Here is a 17545-nt window from a genome sequence, read left to right as displayed (position 1 = left end):
CAAGTCCCTCTACTCGGCAACCACACCTGAAACACATTTAAAAGCTGGATGATTATTTCCACAAAGATTACATCTATGCTGAAATCTACAAATAGACCTTTCACAATGGCCTGAATTAAAATGAAAACAAAAATTTGGCTGGCTTCCAACTTCGACAGAAGCAGCTGGTCCCGAATTTCCATTACTATTCCCACGTATACTTGACCAGAATGCACTATTTCCACTGGAAATTGGGTTCCAATTGCTAATCACATTTTTCCTGTTCCAAACATCTGCTGATTGACCCATATTCATTCTAAACATACTCCCGCATACAGGAGTAATTTCTGCCACCCAAATGTCCATATCTCTATAACCTCAAGCATCTAAATGTTTTTTTGCCAGACCTTTCCTAAATTGTTCATCATAATTTATCCATGCCCAACCTCTGTAAGTTCTATGGGCCCTCAAAATTAAATCAGAATACTTTAACAAACCTGGATAAAGGTCAGGCCTCACTTCACCTATCACACTAGACAACACATTAAAAGCAAGAAGCCAAGTTGTAATATTTTTTGAAACTTTCTTCCTTCATCCTTATTCTCCTCTGACTTTTCTTGATCATTAACTTCCTGATCTCTAGCCAATAATGAAAATATATAGTAACATAGTAGATGACGGCAGAAAAAGACCTGCACGGTCCACCCAGTCTGCCCAACAAGATAAACTCACATGTGCCATTTTTTGTGTATACCTTACCTTGATTTGTACCTGTCTTTTTCAGGGCACAGACCGTATAAGTCTGCCCAGCACTATCCCCGCCTCCCAACCACCAGCCTCGCCTCTCGCCACCTATATATTTTTATTTTAGAATCCTTTTGCGCATCTTTTGAGTCACTGACTATCCAGAGAACTGATAGAACACAAGCTCTGTCTACCTTCATTACACAAATTTACATTCATAGCACATTGCTGCCTACTTGCACGGCCACTTGCACCAACTGAAATGTGGTACAAATCTTCATGCCTAAATTTGGCGCGTATCTCCATTCTATAACTACCCAGATAAACTTTAGAAATGCCCCCATTCCATCCATGATCCTCACATTTCTGCACTCCATTTTTGAACTTACAAGTAAAATTTAGGTGCAGATCCCACACCTAAATTTATGCATGTACAGTGGGGGAAATAAGTATTTGATCCCTTGCTGATTTTGTAAGTTTGCCCACTGACAAAGACATGAGCAGCCCATAATTGAAGGGTAGGTTATTGGTAACAGTGAGAGATAGCACATCACAAATTAAATCCGGAAAATCACATTGTGGAAAGTATATGAATTTATTTGCATTCTGCAGAGGGAAATAAGTATTTGATCCCTCTGGCAAACAAGACCTAATACTTGGTGGCAAAAACCCTTGTTGGCAAGCACAGCGGTCAGACGTCTTCTGTAGTTGATGATGAGGTTTGCACACATGTCAGGAGGAATTTTGGTCCACTCCTCTTTGCAGATCATCTCTAAATCATTAAGAGTTTTGGGCTGTCGCTTGGCAACTCGCAGCTTCAGCTCCCTCCATAAGTTTTCAATGGGATTAAGGTCTGGTGACTGGCTAGGCCACTCCATGACCCTAATGTGCTTCTTCCTGAGCCACTCCTTTGTTGCCTTGGCTGTATGTTTTGGGTCATTGTCGTGCTGGAAGACCCAGCCACGACCCATTTTTAAGGCCCTGGCGGAGGGAAGGAGGTTGTCACTCAGAATTGTACGGTACATGGCCCCATCCATTCTCCCATTGATGCGGTGAAGTAGTCCTGTGCCCTTAGCAGAGAAACACCCCCAAAACATAACATTTCCACCTCCATGCTTGACAGTGGGGACGGTGTTCTTTGGGTCATAGGCAGCATTTCTCTTCCTCCAAACACGGCGAGTTGAGTTCATGCCAAAGAGCTCAATTTTTGTCTCATCTGACCACAGCACCTTCTCCCAATCACTCTCGGCATCATCCAGGTGTTCACTGGCAAACTTCAGACGGGCCGTCACATGTGCCTTCCGGAGCAGGGGGACCTTGCGGGCACTGCAGGATTGCAATCCGTTATGTCGTAATGTGTTACCAATGGTTTTCGTGGTGACAGTGGTCCCAGCTGCCTTGAGATCATTGACAAGTTCCCCCCTTGTAGTTGTAGGCTGATTTCTAACCTTCCTCATGATCAAGGATACCCCACGAGGTGAGATTTTGCGTGGAGCCCCAGATCTTTGTCGATTGACAGTCATTTTGTACTTCTTCCATTTTCTTACTATGGCACCAACAGTTGTCTCCTTCTCGCCCAGCGTCTTACTGATGGTTTTGTAGCCCATTCCAGCCTTGTGCAGGTGTATGATCTTGTCCCTGACATCCTTAGACAGCTCCTTGCTCTTGGCCATTTTGTAGAGGTTAGAGTCTGACTGATTCACTGAGTCTGTGGACAGGTGTCTTTCATACAGGTGACCATTGCCGACAGCTGTCTGTCATGCAGGTAACGAGTTGATTTGGAGCATCTACCTGGTCTGTAGGGGCCAGATCTCTTACTGGTTGGTGGGGGATCAAATACTTATTTCCCTCTGCAGAATGCAAATAAATTCATATACTTTCCACAATGTGATTTTCCGGATTTAATTTGTGATGTGCTATCTCTCACTGTTACCAATAACCTACCCTTCAATTATGGGCTGCTCATGTCTTTGTCAGTGGGCAAACTTACAAAATCAGCAAGGGATCAAATACTTATTTCCCCCACTGTATATTTTAATTAAATCTAATTAGTACCAATAATTGATTGTTAACAAGCCAATTATAGGTGTTAATTAGCTTATTATTCAATTAAATTGCATGGAAAAATTGGATGTGTGCCCAAATTTGCATGTGCAAATTTTAGCGACTTTTATAGAATTCAGGGTATTCTATACAAAGAAATACTAAGTACCCAATGTCCTCCTATCACCCCATTTTTCATAAGGAAAAACCCAAATGGGGTTTGCAGGCTTGTAGGTACAATATGGGCCTAAAAGTGCTGTGGGCTGTTTAAAGATTGCCTCAGCAATGAAATAGCACTAAAATCAAAATCTCATACTGGAGCATATATCCTCTTCTGGAAACAGGTTTCTGCTGTTCCCACAATCGTGCTGTCACTTGGCGCATTTTGTATCATCAGTCGAGGCTGCTCCATATCTCTTCGGGCTATGTCCAGTTGTATGCTATAGTTAACCAGAGCATGCAGATCTGACAGGGAAAGGAAAAAAAATGTTTGTCAGAATAAGGGAAGAGTTTGGGTGTCCATGATGGCAAGGGGAGTTAAGTAATATTTAATCATCCACTACCCTCCCAATGAAAATGGTGTGCCAGTTCAGCTTAAAAAGGGGCTCAGGTATCTCACTAGAAGTTTAAATTATTATAGATTCTAAATCTCCTTTTATTCTTGAATGGTAAGTGTTTACTGACTTCTCCTTTCTTTATTGTTTTGATTTCTGTATGATTGCATTGGCTTTGGGCCTTATCATCTACACTGTTACCCATCTTCCATTCTCTCACCCCTCTGTCTGCTCTAATGCCCTGCCCTGCCCTGCCCCATTTTCACCATGTACTCTCCTCCCTCTGCCTTCAACATCACCTCTTATTATGGGAAATTGAGCAGAGGGGGGGGGGGGGGGGTGAGGAGTTGGAGGCAGAGAGAGAGAGGGTGAGGGTTTGGGGTTGAATAAGTAGGAGGCAGAGGGCAGAGAGCAGGGCAGGAGGGTGAAAGGGTGGTAGTAGAGAGGATACATAAAGTTTGGGACAGAGCTGCCAAGGGGGCCCAATTTTTGAGAGGGAGAATTTAGTACATTCACTAGCTCTGGCCCACTCTGCCCTACCTACTCTGCCCTGGCCTCACCCACTCTACCTCACAGCTCCACCCCCGATCCACCTCAATCCCATGACCATTCCAGAAAATACCTTATTTACACCAGTGCCAGAGGGATGGGTAAGAGGAAGTGTTTCAGTGCACTCTATTACAACCCATACCCAGCATCTATTCCTCTCAAGGACATAACTACAAAGGGGCCTTGGCCCTCCCACTTTGGGCTTAAGCAAACTCCAAAACTGTGGAACCAGTTGAATCACTGGCAGAGATACTGGAGCCTGCCAGTCAAAGAGGTCCAGTGCCTGAGCCCCCTACTATGCTGTTTGAGCAGTGTATAAGTTGGTGGCATGCTTCAGCCACTGATGCTGGCATTCCCACACATGTTCAGTTCCAACCAGCATCTCTCTTCCGATTCTTTCAGTGTCTCCCCTCCTCTCTTTATCCTTGTTCTGCCCTCATTTGCATGGAGGCAGGTTGCCTGTTTATATATATATATAAATAAAACATTGCTATGCCTTTAAATAGGATAGAACTACAAATTCCATATAATTTTGTAATTCTCTCTAATAGGCTCCTTCAGAGTACACCTACAGCTTTACAACCTATACATCTATCACCCACCATCTGCTTTTGCTGTTCAGCTTTGTCTGTCAGCTTTCCCAGTACCCCTAAGTTCAGGGCAGCAGATTGAGAGTGGGTAGTAGAAGCTAAACTGTCTGTCAAGACTAAGTTTTTTTTTCCTTGTTCAAGTTGCTACATTAAAGAAGATTTGCTTAAGAACGGAGACCGAATCTGGGTGATGATGTATGCTTATAGTATTGGGTTTAAACTGCATGCTAATCATTCTAGGAGTGAAGTAGCAGAACAGTGATAAAGGCTTGCCTAAGACTTGACAAACCTATTGTTTGAAAATTGAGGGATTTAGGTGTTATGCTTGATGAAGGTTTAATAATGAAAGTACATATAACATAACATAGTAACATAGTAGATGACGGCAGAAAAAGACCTGTACGGTCCATCTAGTCTGCCAAACAAGATAAACTCATATGTGCTACTTCTTGTGTATACCTTATCTTGATTTGTATCTGCCATTTTCAGAACACAGACCGTAGACGTCTTGCCCAGAACTAGCCCCATTTTCAGGACACAGACCGTAGAAGTCTTGCCCAGAACTAGCCCCACCACCCAAACACCAGCCCCGCCTCCCAATCTTGGCTAAGCTTCTGAGGATCCATTCTGCACAGGATTCCTTTATGTTTATCCCACGCATGCTTGATCATTAGAGATGTTTATTATAAGTTGAGATTAGTAAGAAGATTGAATAATTTATTGAAGCAGCATAATTTTAGAACTGTTGTCCAGAGTTTAATTACTCCTTGTTTTGATTATGCTAATGCATTGTTACTAGGGCTCCAGAGGACACAAATCAGAGCATTACAAACAGCATAGAATTACCTCTGTGACCACGGCTCAGGCTGGTGATGTGGAAACATAGAGTTGCAGTCACCACAGGAGTCTCCTTGTTGTGCATCATTCTGGAACATTCCACCATGTCCATTGGGATTTCAGGGGGGTCAAATGTGATGGAGGTAGAGATATTTATCAAAGGCCGAGACCTAGAAAGAGAAAGAGATAGATAGATGAGAGGTTCTATAACTGTACAGGTTGATATTGCTGTATAAAAAAATATCAAGACAACTGGAAACCCACTGGAAAAAATAACTAATGCAGTCCAAACAAAGCAGGTGGGTAAGGAGGTAGACTGTGACTAACACTGTACACACCTATAGTGCTGTATAAAGTTGGAAAAAAAGACCTCAGACGCCTGTGCTTTTTATATGCTGATATGAGATACAGTTATTACAGCGCAGTGCTGGCTTTGATCATAGGTCCAAAAATACCCAACGGTATCAATTTTTTGTAATTATATGGTGTTGCATTTAAAATCATTTCACATTTAACAACAATATATGGGAAAAAAAGTTCAACTTATCTTTTGAGCAACAGTGCACGGCAGTAGCGAAACGTACCTACGGGGACCCGTTTCACCAAAAGGTTTCCTCAGGGGACTCTGGGCTGCCTTTGCTGTTTAAATGCTCAATGTCTGCAGCTATAACATAGGAACGTTTCGCTACTGCCTTGCACTGTTGCTCAAAAGACCTATGATCGAAGCCAGCACTGCGCTGTAATAGCTGTATCTTATATCAGCATATAAAAAGCACAGGTGTCTGAGGTCTTTTTCCCAACTTTATACAACACTATAGGTGTGTACAGTGTTAGTCACAGTCTATCTCCTTACCCACCTGCTTTGTTTGTATAAAAAAATAGCAATATACATAAAGCTATAGTAATGCCTTACCTGAGGATTATAGCATGCCCCAGTGCTCCCACAGCGAGATCTGTCAGTCCATCTCCACTCATGTCCAGCAGCCCATGGAGAGACTGACCAAAGTACCAAAGGCCTGAAGACAGCAGGGAAGATGTAATGCGCTGGCAAGAGAAGTCATTGATATTATATAATGATGAGAGACCTACAGTCCTATTCAGTGAGGTGCCCTGGCTCTCCTACCTGCCTCCTATCTTTTCATCTCTTCTTGGTGCTGCCTATCTTTGGCTCTCTTCAACTCTACCTGGCAACTCTCCTAACGCTGTAATTTAAGTATGGCTCTCCCATATCTACCATGACAAACAGCAGAGATTTGGTAGACTGGCTAAGTATTCCTTGCATACATGTGCCAAGACATAGCAGCAGAAACTATGTCGAAGGGCTGAATGTTACTACAGCGTATGTGATTAAAAAAAAAAAGAACTCTTACCTGACTGTATTTGGACTGAAATCCTCCTTGCAATCCGTGAAACACATAAATAGCACCATGCTGCTCCTCTTCCAATGGGGCACCAATTGCTACATCAGTAATGCCATCACTGCTGATATCACCGAGGGCAGCAATTGCAGCTCCAAAGCGACCAAAAGTGTTCCCTCCTATTCCTCGCATTGTCTGTTCACATGAAAAATTTGCCTGAAATGAAAGAAAATTATATTTTAGCATTTCTTATGATAAAGTTTTCGACATTTGACACAGTCAAATTAGAGGCAGCAATGAAATTAGAACAAATATAATAACTGTGTTCTCTCAGTGAACCTGGGAATCTGTCTGTGCTCTGACCACTCTACAGCAGCTGCATTTCAGAAGCCATCCCCTCCCATGGAAAACCATCCTCTCCTATGGAATTGCTCAGCTTCCGTAGAATTGCTGTGAAGGATTGGTATATCTGGCAAGCAGAGGCTGATGGTGCATTTAAAATCCCTATGCCCCTGTGCTGATCTGCTGCAAGAGAAGGAAAGCTGTGCTGCTTTGACTTGTATCCCTCTCTGCCACCTCACGAGAACGTAGAGGGCAAGGATGGAACTCAACAAACTACAACTGTCCTCCTGCCATCAATTTTAAATGTGTTGCTAGTGTAGAGATGGCTAAGGTTCTGCCTGTGTACCAGTACCAGAACCTTCAACCCACTACCATAATAGAAGCAGTTCTGACATTTCCCTAACCCAACAACTTCTAGATCAGAAGCTGCAGCTTGCTGCCTGATTGGAGGGAAACCAGGGCTCCCATAAATATCGAGCCCAGGGGGTGGGTCATGTGGTTTACAATCTAAAAACATAAATATAGTAAAATAAGAAAAGAACCTCCATAACAAAATAGGAAAGATAAGACAAACAATCATACACATTCACACAGATCTAGCCTAAGGAAAAAAAAAGAGGTTATATATAACCCATTAGCTAAGACACATCAAGATCCGCTCTGAAATACTAAGGCACAAACATGAGTTTTAAGAAGGGATTTGAACTTGGGGCAAGAGGGTTCAGAATATGTGCAGGGAGAGAATTCCATAGTGCAGGGGCAGTGAAGTAAAAGGCAGAATGTTGGGTGAACTCCAGATGGGCCTGATGAGATCCAGAGAGAGTCAGACACTTGCCCGAGATGGGGTATAGAGAACAGTCAAGGAAGAGAGATAACCCAGGACACCTGTGTGAAATGCTTTATGTGCTAGAATCAAAGTCTTAAAGGAAAGCTGAAAATGGACAGGGAGCCAGTGCAACTGGGATAACAAAGGAGTGACGTGATCAAATTTCCTGGACTTACAAAGGAAGCAGGCTACACCGTTCTGAAGAGTCTGTAAATGTTTGACTTAAGACTGGGGAAGTCCAACGTAGATAATAGTACAATAGTCGAGTCTGGATATGAGTAAGGTGTGTAAAAGCGTGTGAAGAGATTCAAAATCAAAAAAGTCTCTAAGAGAGTGTAGCTTCCGAAGAACAGTGAAGCCTGACTTGACCACTCCAGAAATTTGCCATTGAAAGGCTAAATTGGAGTTGATCCAGACCCCCAGATAATGGAAGGAGGGGACGGGAGTGATTGGGAGGTCAAAAAGCACGGGGACTATGTATGGTTATGACAAGGACCCAGAGATCCAACATGTAATTTTAATTATGGGCGATTAACCAAGACACCACATCATGAAGGAAACAGAAACAGAATGTCGTTAGTACACATGTGACATCTAATATTGAATGATTGTATAAGAGTGGCAAGAGGGCTAATGAACAGATTAAACAACAAAGGAGAGAGAATAGAGCCCTGAGGGATCCCACACCTGATGGGGTAGACAGAAGAGAACTTAGACCCCAAAGAGACAGAGAAAACACGTTCTGATAAAAAAGAATAAATCCAATCTAGAACTACCCATGAGAGAATGCCTAGATAAGAGAAGACAGTGATCAACAAGGTCAAAAGCTGCAAAAAGATCTAGGGAAACCATGAGTAGGCACAATACATATATTGGGGTACCTGACAGTGTAAATTCCGAAAGAAATGGGTCCCAGACAAGACTAACATTAGTGAGTGAAGTGCCAGGTGCAAATATATTCCCCTTATTCTTAGATCCAAACCCACTGCGCCAAAATAATAGAAGGAACTAACTCCACACCCAAATATTATAAAAATAAGGCATTTTATTTATAATAGCAGCAAATAATATAAGGAAGACAAGAATAAAGACAAAGACAATCCCATTATAGAAATAGCTTAAACACACCTAAATCTCTAGCTGGACTCTGACATGTAAAGAGTCAGTATAACCCACAGAACACATAAAACCTGATGCAGTCCTTAAGATAACAACGTATCCCTCAGAGGGTCAGTCTCTCCAATGCGGTCTGCTCCTCAGAGAAGATATTGGCACAGCAGCCCCTATCTGTTATAAGAGCTCCCTTTTATAGAGAAATCAGAAGCTGTATCTGTACTGCTGACGTACTTTATGTCTTTAGAATAACATAAACAAGTATATATTGGCCAGTCCTGCACTGACGTCAGTTCTGATAACAGCCTGCTATCATTGATGTCAATTCTGATAACATCCTGATTGTCCTGGAACATCCTGACCTTATCAGCAACTTCCAAGTACAGTAAACAAGAGTTGTTGTGCTTTTGTTAGACTTGTTGCCTCCGCATTGTTCTAGAAGCTTTATAGATAAATTGTCTGAGTTTGCATCTTGTAATCAGGTTGTTAATGCCAAAGCCAGAAGGATGCTTGGGTGCATAAAGCGAGGCATGACCAGCAGGAAAAAGGAGGTGATAGTGCCGTTGTATAAGTCTCTGGTGAGGCCTCATTTGCAGTACTGCGTGCAGTTCTGGAGACCGCACCTACGGAAAGATATAAACAGGATGGAGTCGGTCCAGAGGGCGGCTACGAGATTAGTAATTGGTCTTGAATGCAAAAATTATAGGGACAGGCTTATGAACCTCAACATGTATACGCTGGAAGAGAGGAGGGAGAGAGGACACATGATAGAAACGTTTAAATATCTCAAGGGCATTTATGTACAGGAAGAGAGCCTTTTTCAAATGAAGGAGAGCTCTGGAATGAGGGGGCATACAACAAAGTTAAGAGGGAATAGGCTTAGGAGTAACCCAAGGAAGTATTTCACAGAAAGGGTGGTGGAGGCGTGGAATAGCCTCCCGGTGGAGGTGGTGGAGTCAAGGACTGTTCCAGAATTTAAAAAGGCATGGGATAAGCATGTGGGATTGCTTAGGAACAGGAAGAATTAGGGGTTACAGAGGATGGGCAGACTAGATGGATCATATGGCCTTTATCTGCCGTCATGTTTCTATGTTCAATGATTGTGCCATGTATTTATGAGATCATATATGTCTCCATATAGGCACATGAATGGCTGGGCATAGTGCTCAAAGTAGTGCTTGCTTTCCTCCTACACATAAGAGTAATGTGCCCTCTATCCAAAGTCTTGTGAAGTTCACTGAGAACCGAAGTAAGAACTATCTCAGTGCTGTGTCCCTGATGGAAGCCCGATTGAAAAGGGTGTAGTGCGTGAGTCTTTTCAACAAAGTCCAATAGCTGCGAGTAGACTAACTCAGAGAGTTTGGAAAGAAAACAGGTTGGAAACCGGGTGATAGATAGAAGAGACAGGTCAGAGAGTTGTTTTTTAAGGATGGGGGTAACCCATGCACGCTTCCAGAGAGAAGGTATTTGGCCTGAGGTAAGGCTATTTAAAACAACAGCCGGGGTCAAGGCCAGGGCCAGAGGGCCTTTAGAACATTTTAACCATGATGGGAGGAAGTGGATCCAGTGGTCAGAATGTTAATCACATAGAGGATAGTGTAGTGGTAAGTGAGGTGAGGGTGGGAAAGGAGAAGGAAGACCAGTAGGAAAACTAAGCAGATGAAGAAGTAGGAGGTGGATCAGGTGACAGGTGCCCAGAGCAAGCAGAAGCCAAGTACGATATATTTTGAAGATGAAGATCAACCTTAGACACAAAGTGCTGAGCCAAAGCATCTGGACAGGGAAGATTAGGCAAATTACTTCCCCTAGGATTTTTGATGAAATGATTAATGAAAGCAAAGAGTCCAAGCTGGACAGGGCGAGGAGGTTAGTTGCCTGGAAAAGAATTGCCATTTGACTAATTTCAGATGTTTACTAAAAGTGCGGAGTTCTATGGAATAGGCCCTCAATGCAGCATCTGATTTAAAAATATACCAGAGTCGTTCCGACCTATGAAGTCTGCGCTTCTGCAAACGCAATCCATGATGGTACCAAGGGGCTGAAGGACGTGAAAGGTGAACACTTGCCCAATGAGGAGCAAAAGAGTCTAGGCCAGTTTCAATTTAATCATTCCAGGCCCGAGCCTGTGATTCCAGGGGATGGGCTAAGAAATCTGATGGGGAAAAGGTAAAAAGAGGGGTGAACTGAGCAGGATCTAGATGGGAAAAGTGACGGGAGCACCTAACAGACTGAGAGATAGTGGAGGGGGAGGGCAGGGGACTGGGGGATATGATAAGAAGTCTTAACCTCCAAGTTGAAGCATCTTTGACTAGCATAGTCTTAGACCCCCCAAAGTACCAGGAGTGGGATTCTGCCTCAGAGCCTATAAACTACAGGACTATCTCAGGAAACATAGGTTACAGGGACCCTCTCTTTCGCCACAACCTGTGTGGAGAAAAAAGAGGAAAGGAAGAAGAAATGCTACACCATCCAGCTGCAGCAATATTTCAACAAGGTAAAGCCATCCATCCCAGACGTTCTTCTGGGAAGTAACAGCTGTACTATAAGAACTACAACTAAGTAAGGAGAATTAGGGAAAAGACTATCACGGGGTGTAATTATTATTTTGTTTGGTTGTTCATATTTACTGTGGTATACAAGTGCTGTAAATAGTTGTTTTATTGGATTGTCCCAGGTGCTTGATTACCAAATTAAGTAAACACAGTATGGAATAATTTCTAGCTTTCTAGCTCCCCTAGCCCCAGCCTTGATAATCTTGGTGGTAAGATAAAGCTTAGTGATAGGTGCTTGGGAAGAGAGAGGGATGGTGAATAAGGGAAGGAGTTTGGGGAATGGAGAGAGAAAGGGAAAAGGGATCTAAAGCAGGACAGGCAAAAGGATAGAGGATGGAAGGAGATATAAAGGTATGGAGACAGAAGAGAATGGGGATATCAAGGAACAGAGGAAGGAGAGGGGGAGAGGGATCATGGGGGGGGGGGGGGGGGGGGGGTAGAGGAGAAATAAGGGATCCTGGACTGGGGAAGAGGATTTGAGATCAGAAGAGATAAGAATGATCCCCTCACATCTCATACCCCAGATCCCCCTGAATTCCACCTGCCATTTTTGATTCTCATGTACCTTCATAGCACCACTTCTAATCCTCACTGACACCCCAGACAACTCTGACCCCATCTCTCCACATTTCCCAAGAAGGGGGGTTGTGAAAGGGGGGTCAGCAAGGAGAGAGAAGGGGAACGAAAAGGAGAAAGAGACTTGAGTGAGAAGTAGTGGGGGGGCAAGTAAGGAGACTGGAGGGACTGTGGGCTATTTGTGGAGAGGGAGGAGAGAGAATGAGAGGCTGTAGGGTGTGAGTGAGGTGACTAGAGAGGGAAGGGAGGACAGTATGATGGGATTCAGAGGGGCATGAGAGGAGGAGACTTGGGCTTGAGATGGGAAGGTGGAGAGAAGGGGTCATTTGCATTGTATTTTTTATGTATGTGCATTTTTTAGCAAGCTAGATGTGAGCATTTACATCAGCTCTATGGCTAGTGTGTATTTGCACTGCTACCTCCAGCTAGGTGCCCTTTTAACAGAATTAACCTCCATGTGACCAGGAAGTACACATAACCACCAGCCTGGGCTACCCTGCAACTAATCGCAGTCACTATTCTGGATTTGTCCAACTTCACAACTGCTGTTCTGGGCTTCCCCAGCAGTCAATCACCACTACTGTTCTAGGCTTCCCCTGCAGCCAATCACAACCACTGTCCCAGGCTTCCCCTGTAGCCAATTGCCATCACTGTCCTGGACTTTTCCTGCAGCTGTCAGTGCTGCCAGCCCAGGCTTTCTTCTCCTCCTCTTTCCTCCCCTCATCCCACTACCAAGGTACCCCTGAGCTATTTGTTCTTTTTCTGGTGCTGATTAAGGGGTCGATGCACAAAAGTTCCCAGAAAGAACCACTCACTATTTCCACCTCCGTAAAAATTACTGAGGTGAAAGTAGCGAGCGATTCTCAAAAGAAATCACATGCAAATGAGCTGCATGGACTTTTACTGTGCAGCTTGATAGGTAAAGCACCAGGTCATTGAACTCTCTCCTCAAGGTGCCCCCTCCCCCAACTCCCCCTTCATTATCTCCTCAGACCCTTGCTGAATTCTTTCACAACAAGGTTCAAAAGATAAACCTTGCTTTCTCTACCTCACCACCTCTCCCTCCACTAGTCCGTTCCCCTCTCTCTCCTTCCCCTCATTCCCTTTCCTCCTTTCCTGAAGTTACTATTGAGGAAACTACACTTCTCCTTTCTTCCTCAAAATGTACCACCTGTTCCTCTGATCCCATTCCCACCCACCTTCTTAATGCCATCTCTCCTGCTCTTATTCCTTTTATCTGTCACATTCTCAACCTCTCACTTTCCACTGCGACTGTCCCTGCTGCCTTTAAACATGCTGTGGTCACACCTCTCCTTAAGAAGCCTTCACTCGACCCTACTTATCCCTCTAATTACCGACCCATCTCCCGCCTTCCTTTTCTCTCAAAATTACTTGAGCGTGCTGTTCACCGCCGCTGCCTTGATTTTCTCTCCTCACATGCTATTCTTGACCCACTACAATCTGGTTTTTGCCCTCTCCACTCAACCGAAACTGCGCTTACTAAAGTCTCCAATGACCTATTACTGGCTAAATCCAGAGGCCAATATTCCATCCTCATTCTTCTTGATCTTTCCGCTGCTTTTGACACTGTCGATCACAGCATACTTCTCGATACCCTGTCCTCACTTGGATTCCAGGGCTCTGTCCTTTCCTGGTTCTCTTCCTACCTCTCCCTCCGCACCTTTAGTGTTCACTCTGGTGGATCCTCTTCTACTTCTATCCCTCTGCCTGTCGGCGTACCTCAGGGTTCTGTTCTTGGTCCCCTCCTCTTTTCTATCTACACTTCTTCCCTTGGATCATTAATCTCATCCCATGGCTTTTCCTACCATCTCTATGCTGATGACTCCCAAATCTACCTTTCTACCCCTGATATCTCACCTTGCATCCAAACCAAAGTTTCAGCGTGCTTGTCTGACATTGCTGTCTGGATGTCTCAATGCCACCTGAAATTAAATATGACCAAAACCGAGCTTCTCATTTTTCCCCCCAAACCCACCTCCCCGCTCCCCCCGTTTTCTATTTCTGTTGATGGCTCTCTCATACTCCCTGTCTCCTCAGCTCGAAACCTTGGGGTCATCTTTGACTCTTTTCTCTCCTTCTCTGCTCATATCCAGCAGATTGCCAAGACCTGTCGTTTCTTTCTTTACAACATCCGTAAAATCCGCCCCTTTCTTTCCGAGCACTCTACCAAAACCCTCATCCACACCCTTGTCACCCCTCGTTTAGACTACTGCAATCTGCTTCTTGCTGGCCTCCCACTTAGTCACCTCTCCCCCCTCCAGTCGGTTCAAAACTCTGCTGCCTGTCTCGTCTTCCGCCAGGGTCGCTTTACTCATACTACCCCTCTCCTCAAGACCCTTCACTGGCTCCCTATCCGTTTTCGCATCCTGTTCAAACTTCTTCTACTAACCTATACATGTACTCACTCTGCTGCTCCCCAGTATCTCTCCACACTCGTCCTTCCCTACACCCCTTCCCGTGCACTCCGCTCCATGGATAAATCCTTCTTATCTGTTCCCTTCTCCACTACTGCCAACTCCAGACTTCGCGCCTTCTGTCTCGCTGCACCCTACGCCTGGAATAAACTTCCTGAGCCCCTACGTCTTGCCCCATCCTTGGCCACCTTTAAATCTAGACTGAAAGCCCACCTCTTTAACATTGCTTTTGACTCGTAACCACTTGTAACCACTCGCCCCCACCTACCCTCCTCTCTTCCTTCCCGTTCACATTAATTGATTTGATTTGCTTACTTTATTTATTTTTTGTCTATTAGATTGTAAGCTCTTTGAGCAGGGACTGTCTTTCTTCTATGTTTGTGCAGCGCTGCGTATGCCTTGTAGAGCTATAGAAATGCTAAATAGTAGCAGTAGTAGTAGTCATGTGTAGAGCATCCACCCCCTAAGCATGGCTGTTCTGCGCACGCTCAGAACAGTCTGTGCTACAAATGGCTTTCATATATGCATACACGCTTTGTGTATTTATTTTATTTTTGTTACATTTGTACCCCGCGCTTTCCCACTCATGGCAGGCTCAATGCGGCTTACATGGGGCAATGGAGGGTTAAGTGACTTGCCCAGAGTCACAAGGAGCTGCCTGTGCCTGAAGTGGGAATTGAACTCAGTTCCTCAGTTCCCCAGGACCAAAGTCCACCACCCTAACCACTAGGCCACTCCTCCACTATGAAAACCGTGTGTAGCTTTTTTTTTCCCCAAAACTTTCATGGTTCCGAGGCAAGCCAAAGAGCCGGGGCAAGGAATATCAGTGCAACAGGTGCTGGGAGGCATGCAAATGCCCAGGCAAGATCCGAGCACCAAATGACTGCTTGGGAGCGGCAGCAGCTGAGCTGGTACAGCAGACTCTCTGGAGCACCTGGCATGGAAGAAATGGGCAGGTCAGGTCAAGCCAGGCTGGGCCGGGTTGGCTGCCTGAACTTTGCTCTGCTCCAGACTGGATTCCATTCACTCCGGTGCGACTCAGCGGGCTTTCCACCGAAGAAGTTGGAACCGACAGTCTCTGGAGGTATGATTGAATTCCTCCAGTAGAGAGGGTATGTCGCAGAGGGGCAGTGGAAGCAGGACGGCCCCTTCTCTTCAGCATATCCGCAAAAAGGTAAACTACTAAGAGCTAACAAACAGGTCATGCTGTAGCCGCGGCCATCTTGAATCCTCCAAATGCATTCTTACCAGTGAGAGGTGGTGCGTCAATATTGTGTTTTCAGTTATTAAAGACAGGCAGGTTCTATGGAGTCCTGCAGAGCTTGCCTGTCTCTCACTATTGAAAATGTGATAGTGAAACAGCACCCCACCGACTGGCAGGAATGCAGGTGGAGGTCTCCCGCTCAGCTTAGAGGGAACAGTGTCTGTGCCCCTATCCCTCCTCATGTCTAGCATCTCTTTCTCCTGTCCTCCTTCCCAGGAATTGAGCATATGCCCCCCCTCTCTCTCCTGCCCCCCCACCTATCTGTGGGTCCAGTTTCTCTAACTCTTCTTGCTTCCTCCACAGTTCCTTACATCATTTCCTTCCCTCCCCTCACCAACGTTCCATTATCACTCCCTCTTTTCCTGCAGGTCCCACATCATTTAGCTCTTCCCCTTGTGTTATGGCATCTCTCACTGACTTCCCTCCTCCCCACCTCACCCTAATTCCAGTATCTTTCCCTCTCCCACCACAGGTCCCTCTCCTCCCACAGATCCCTCTCCTCACACAGGTCCCAAATCATTTAGCTCTCCCCCACCCTCACAGTGGGGCTTGTCTCACTCACGTCCCTCCTCCCCTTCCCAGTTTCAGTATCTCTCTCTCTTCCCCCACAGGTTTTGCATCATTTAGCTGTCCCCCTTGCAATATGGCATCTCTCACTCACTTCTCTCCTCCCCCCTTCTCCGGTTACAGTATCTTTCCCTCTTCCCCTGCAGGTCCTTCATCACTTCACTCCCCCCCCCCCCCCGGTTCAGCATCTGACCCACCTCTTCTCCTACCACCTCCCCCCCCCCCCAAGTTCAGCATTCGTCACTCGCTCCTCCTGCCCCCAGTTATTTTAAACTTGCCTTCGATCCTTGCTGGCATTGGCAGCAATAGCTGCCACAGCAATGAAAATAACGAAGGGCCCACGGACCGCTCACAGGCAGCCTATTTTCAGTACTGTGGAGGTTGCTGCTGCCAATGCTGGCGAGGATCAAGGGCAAGTTTAAAGGACCCAGGCAGGGGAGGGGGGGAGTGAGTGACAGATGCCAAACTAGGGGAGGGGTGGAGGAGAGAAGCCAATGCTGGAGGGAAGGGCGCTTTGGCATGTGAGCTAGGGAACAGCAGCAAATGCATATGTCACACACCTAATGCATGTGACTTGGTATGTCTATAATTAGGTAGGGCAGGCCTCATGTTGACTTGCACTTCATCCACTTTGGATTCCATCCTAGCTTGGAGAGTCTAAAAAATGGATCATCCCATGTAGCTGGCCCCAAGACCCCCACCCCATATATTTTGTCTGTGTCTGCTTCAAGAAACAAAAAGGGCTGTCCATTATACTTATCTATAAAGCACTGTATATATCTGATACATTATACAAATAATAATAACTGATGTCACAAAATCACCACTAGCAGGAACAACAGTAACAGGTGCTCTTGTTTTGTTTCATGTTTTCTTAATAGCAATTTGCTCTGTTCTGCAATATACATACTTCTGAACTGAGAATACAGACATGGACCAGTCCCCCAGTCCCTGGCTTATGGTATAGTGGTGCTCCAATCAGAACAAGGTCTGTGCTGCCATCACCATTTAGATCCACTGAGTGTAGCTCAGTGCCAAAATAAGATCCAGTCTGAAACAATAGGAAATGGGAAAAGGGTTAGAGAGATGATATCTTAATATTAGTTTTTCATTTGTATAATTTTAACAGTGTGTGAATGTACGTTTTTTTAATATTTATGTGACGTTAGCCCAATTTGTATATCTTGCTGGTTGAAAATGGGTTATAAATTTGTAA

At 44.9% G+C, this 17545-nt stretch overlaps 1 protein-coding gene across 1 annotated transcript in view; it reads right to left on the bottom strand.

The window, feature by feature from the left end:
• The window catches only part of LOC115474732 (integrin alpha-X-like), a 258012-nt gene that overhangs the window by 113535 nt on the left and 126932 nt on the right, over window positions 1-17545 (bottom strand). Inside the window, exons 13-17 of the mRNA XM_030210360.1 lie at window positions 17240-17380; window positions 6667-6870; window positions 6210-6340; window positions 5306-5466; window positions 3083-3231 (exon numbers count right to left, since the gene is read on the bottom strand). Coding sequence (XP_030066220.1) covers window positions 3083-3231; window positions 5306-5466; window positions 6210-6340; window positions 6667-6870; window positions 17240-17380 — 786 coding nt within the window. The remainder of the gene's footprint in view (window positions 1-3082; window positions 3232-5305; window positions 5467-6209; window positions 6341-6666; window positions 6871-17239; window positions 17381-17545) is intronic.

Source organism: Microcaecilia unicolor, chromosome 7, assembly GCF_901765095.1.
Source record: "Microcaecilia unicolor chromosome 7, aMicUni1.1, whole genome shotgun sequence".
NCBI lineage: Eukaryota > Metazoa > Chordata > Amphibia > Gymnophiona > Siphonopidae > Microcaecilia > Microcaecilia unicolor.
The sequence above is the reverse complement of the archived record's forward strand: the minus strand, read 5'-3'. Positions and strand labels throughout refer to the sequence as shown.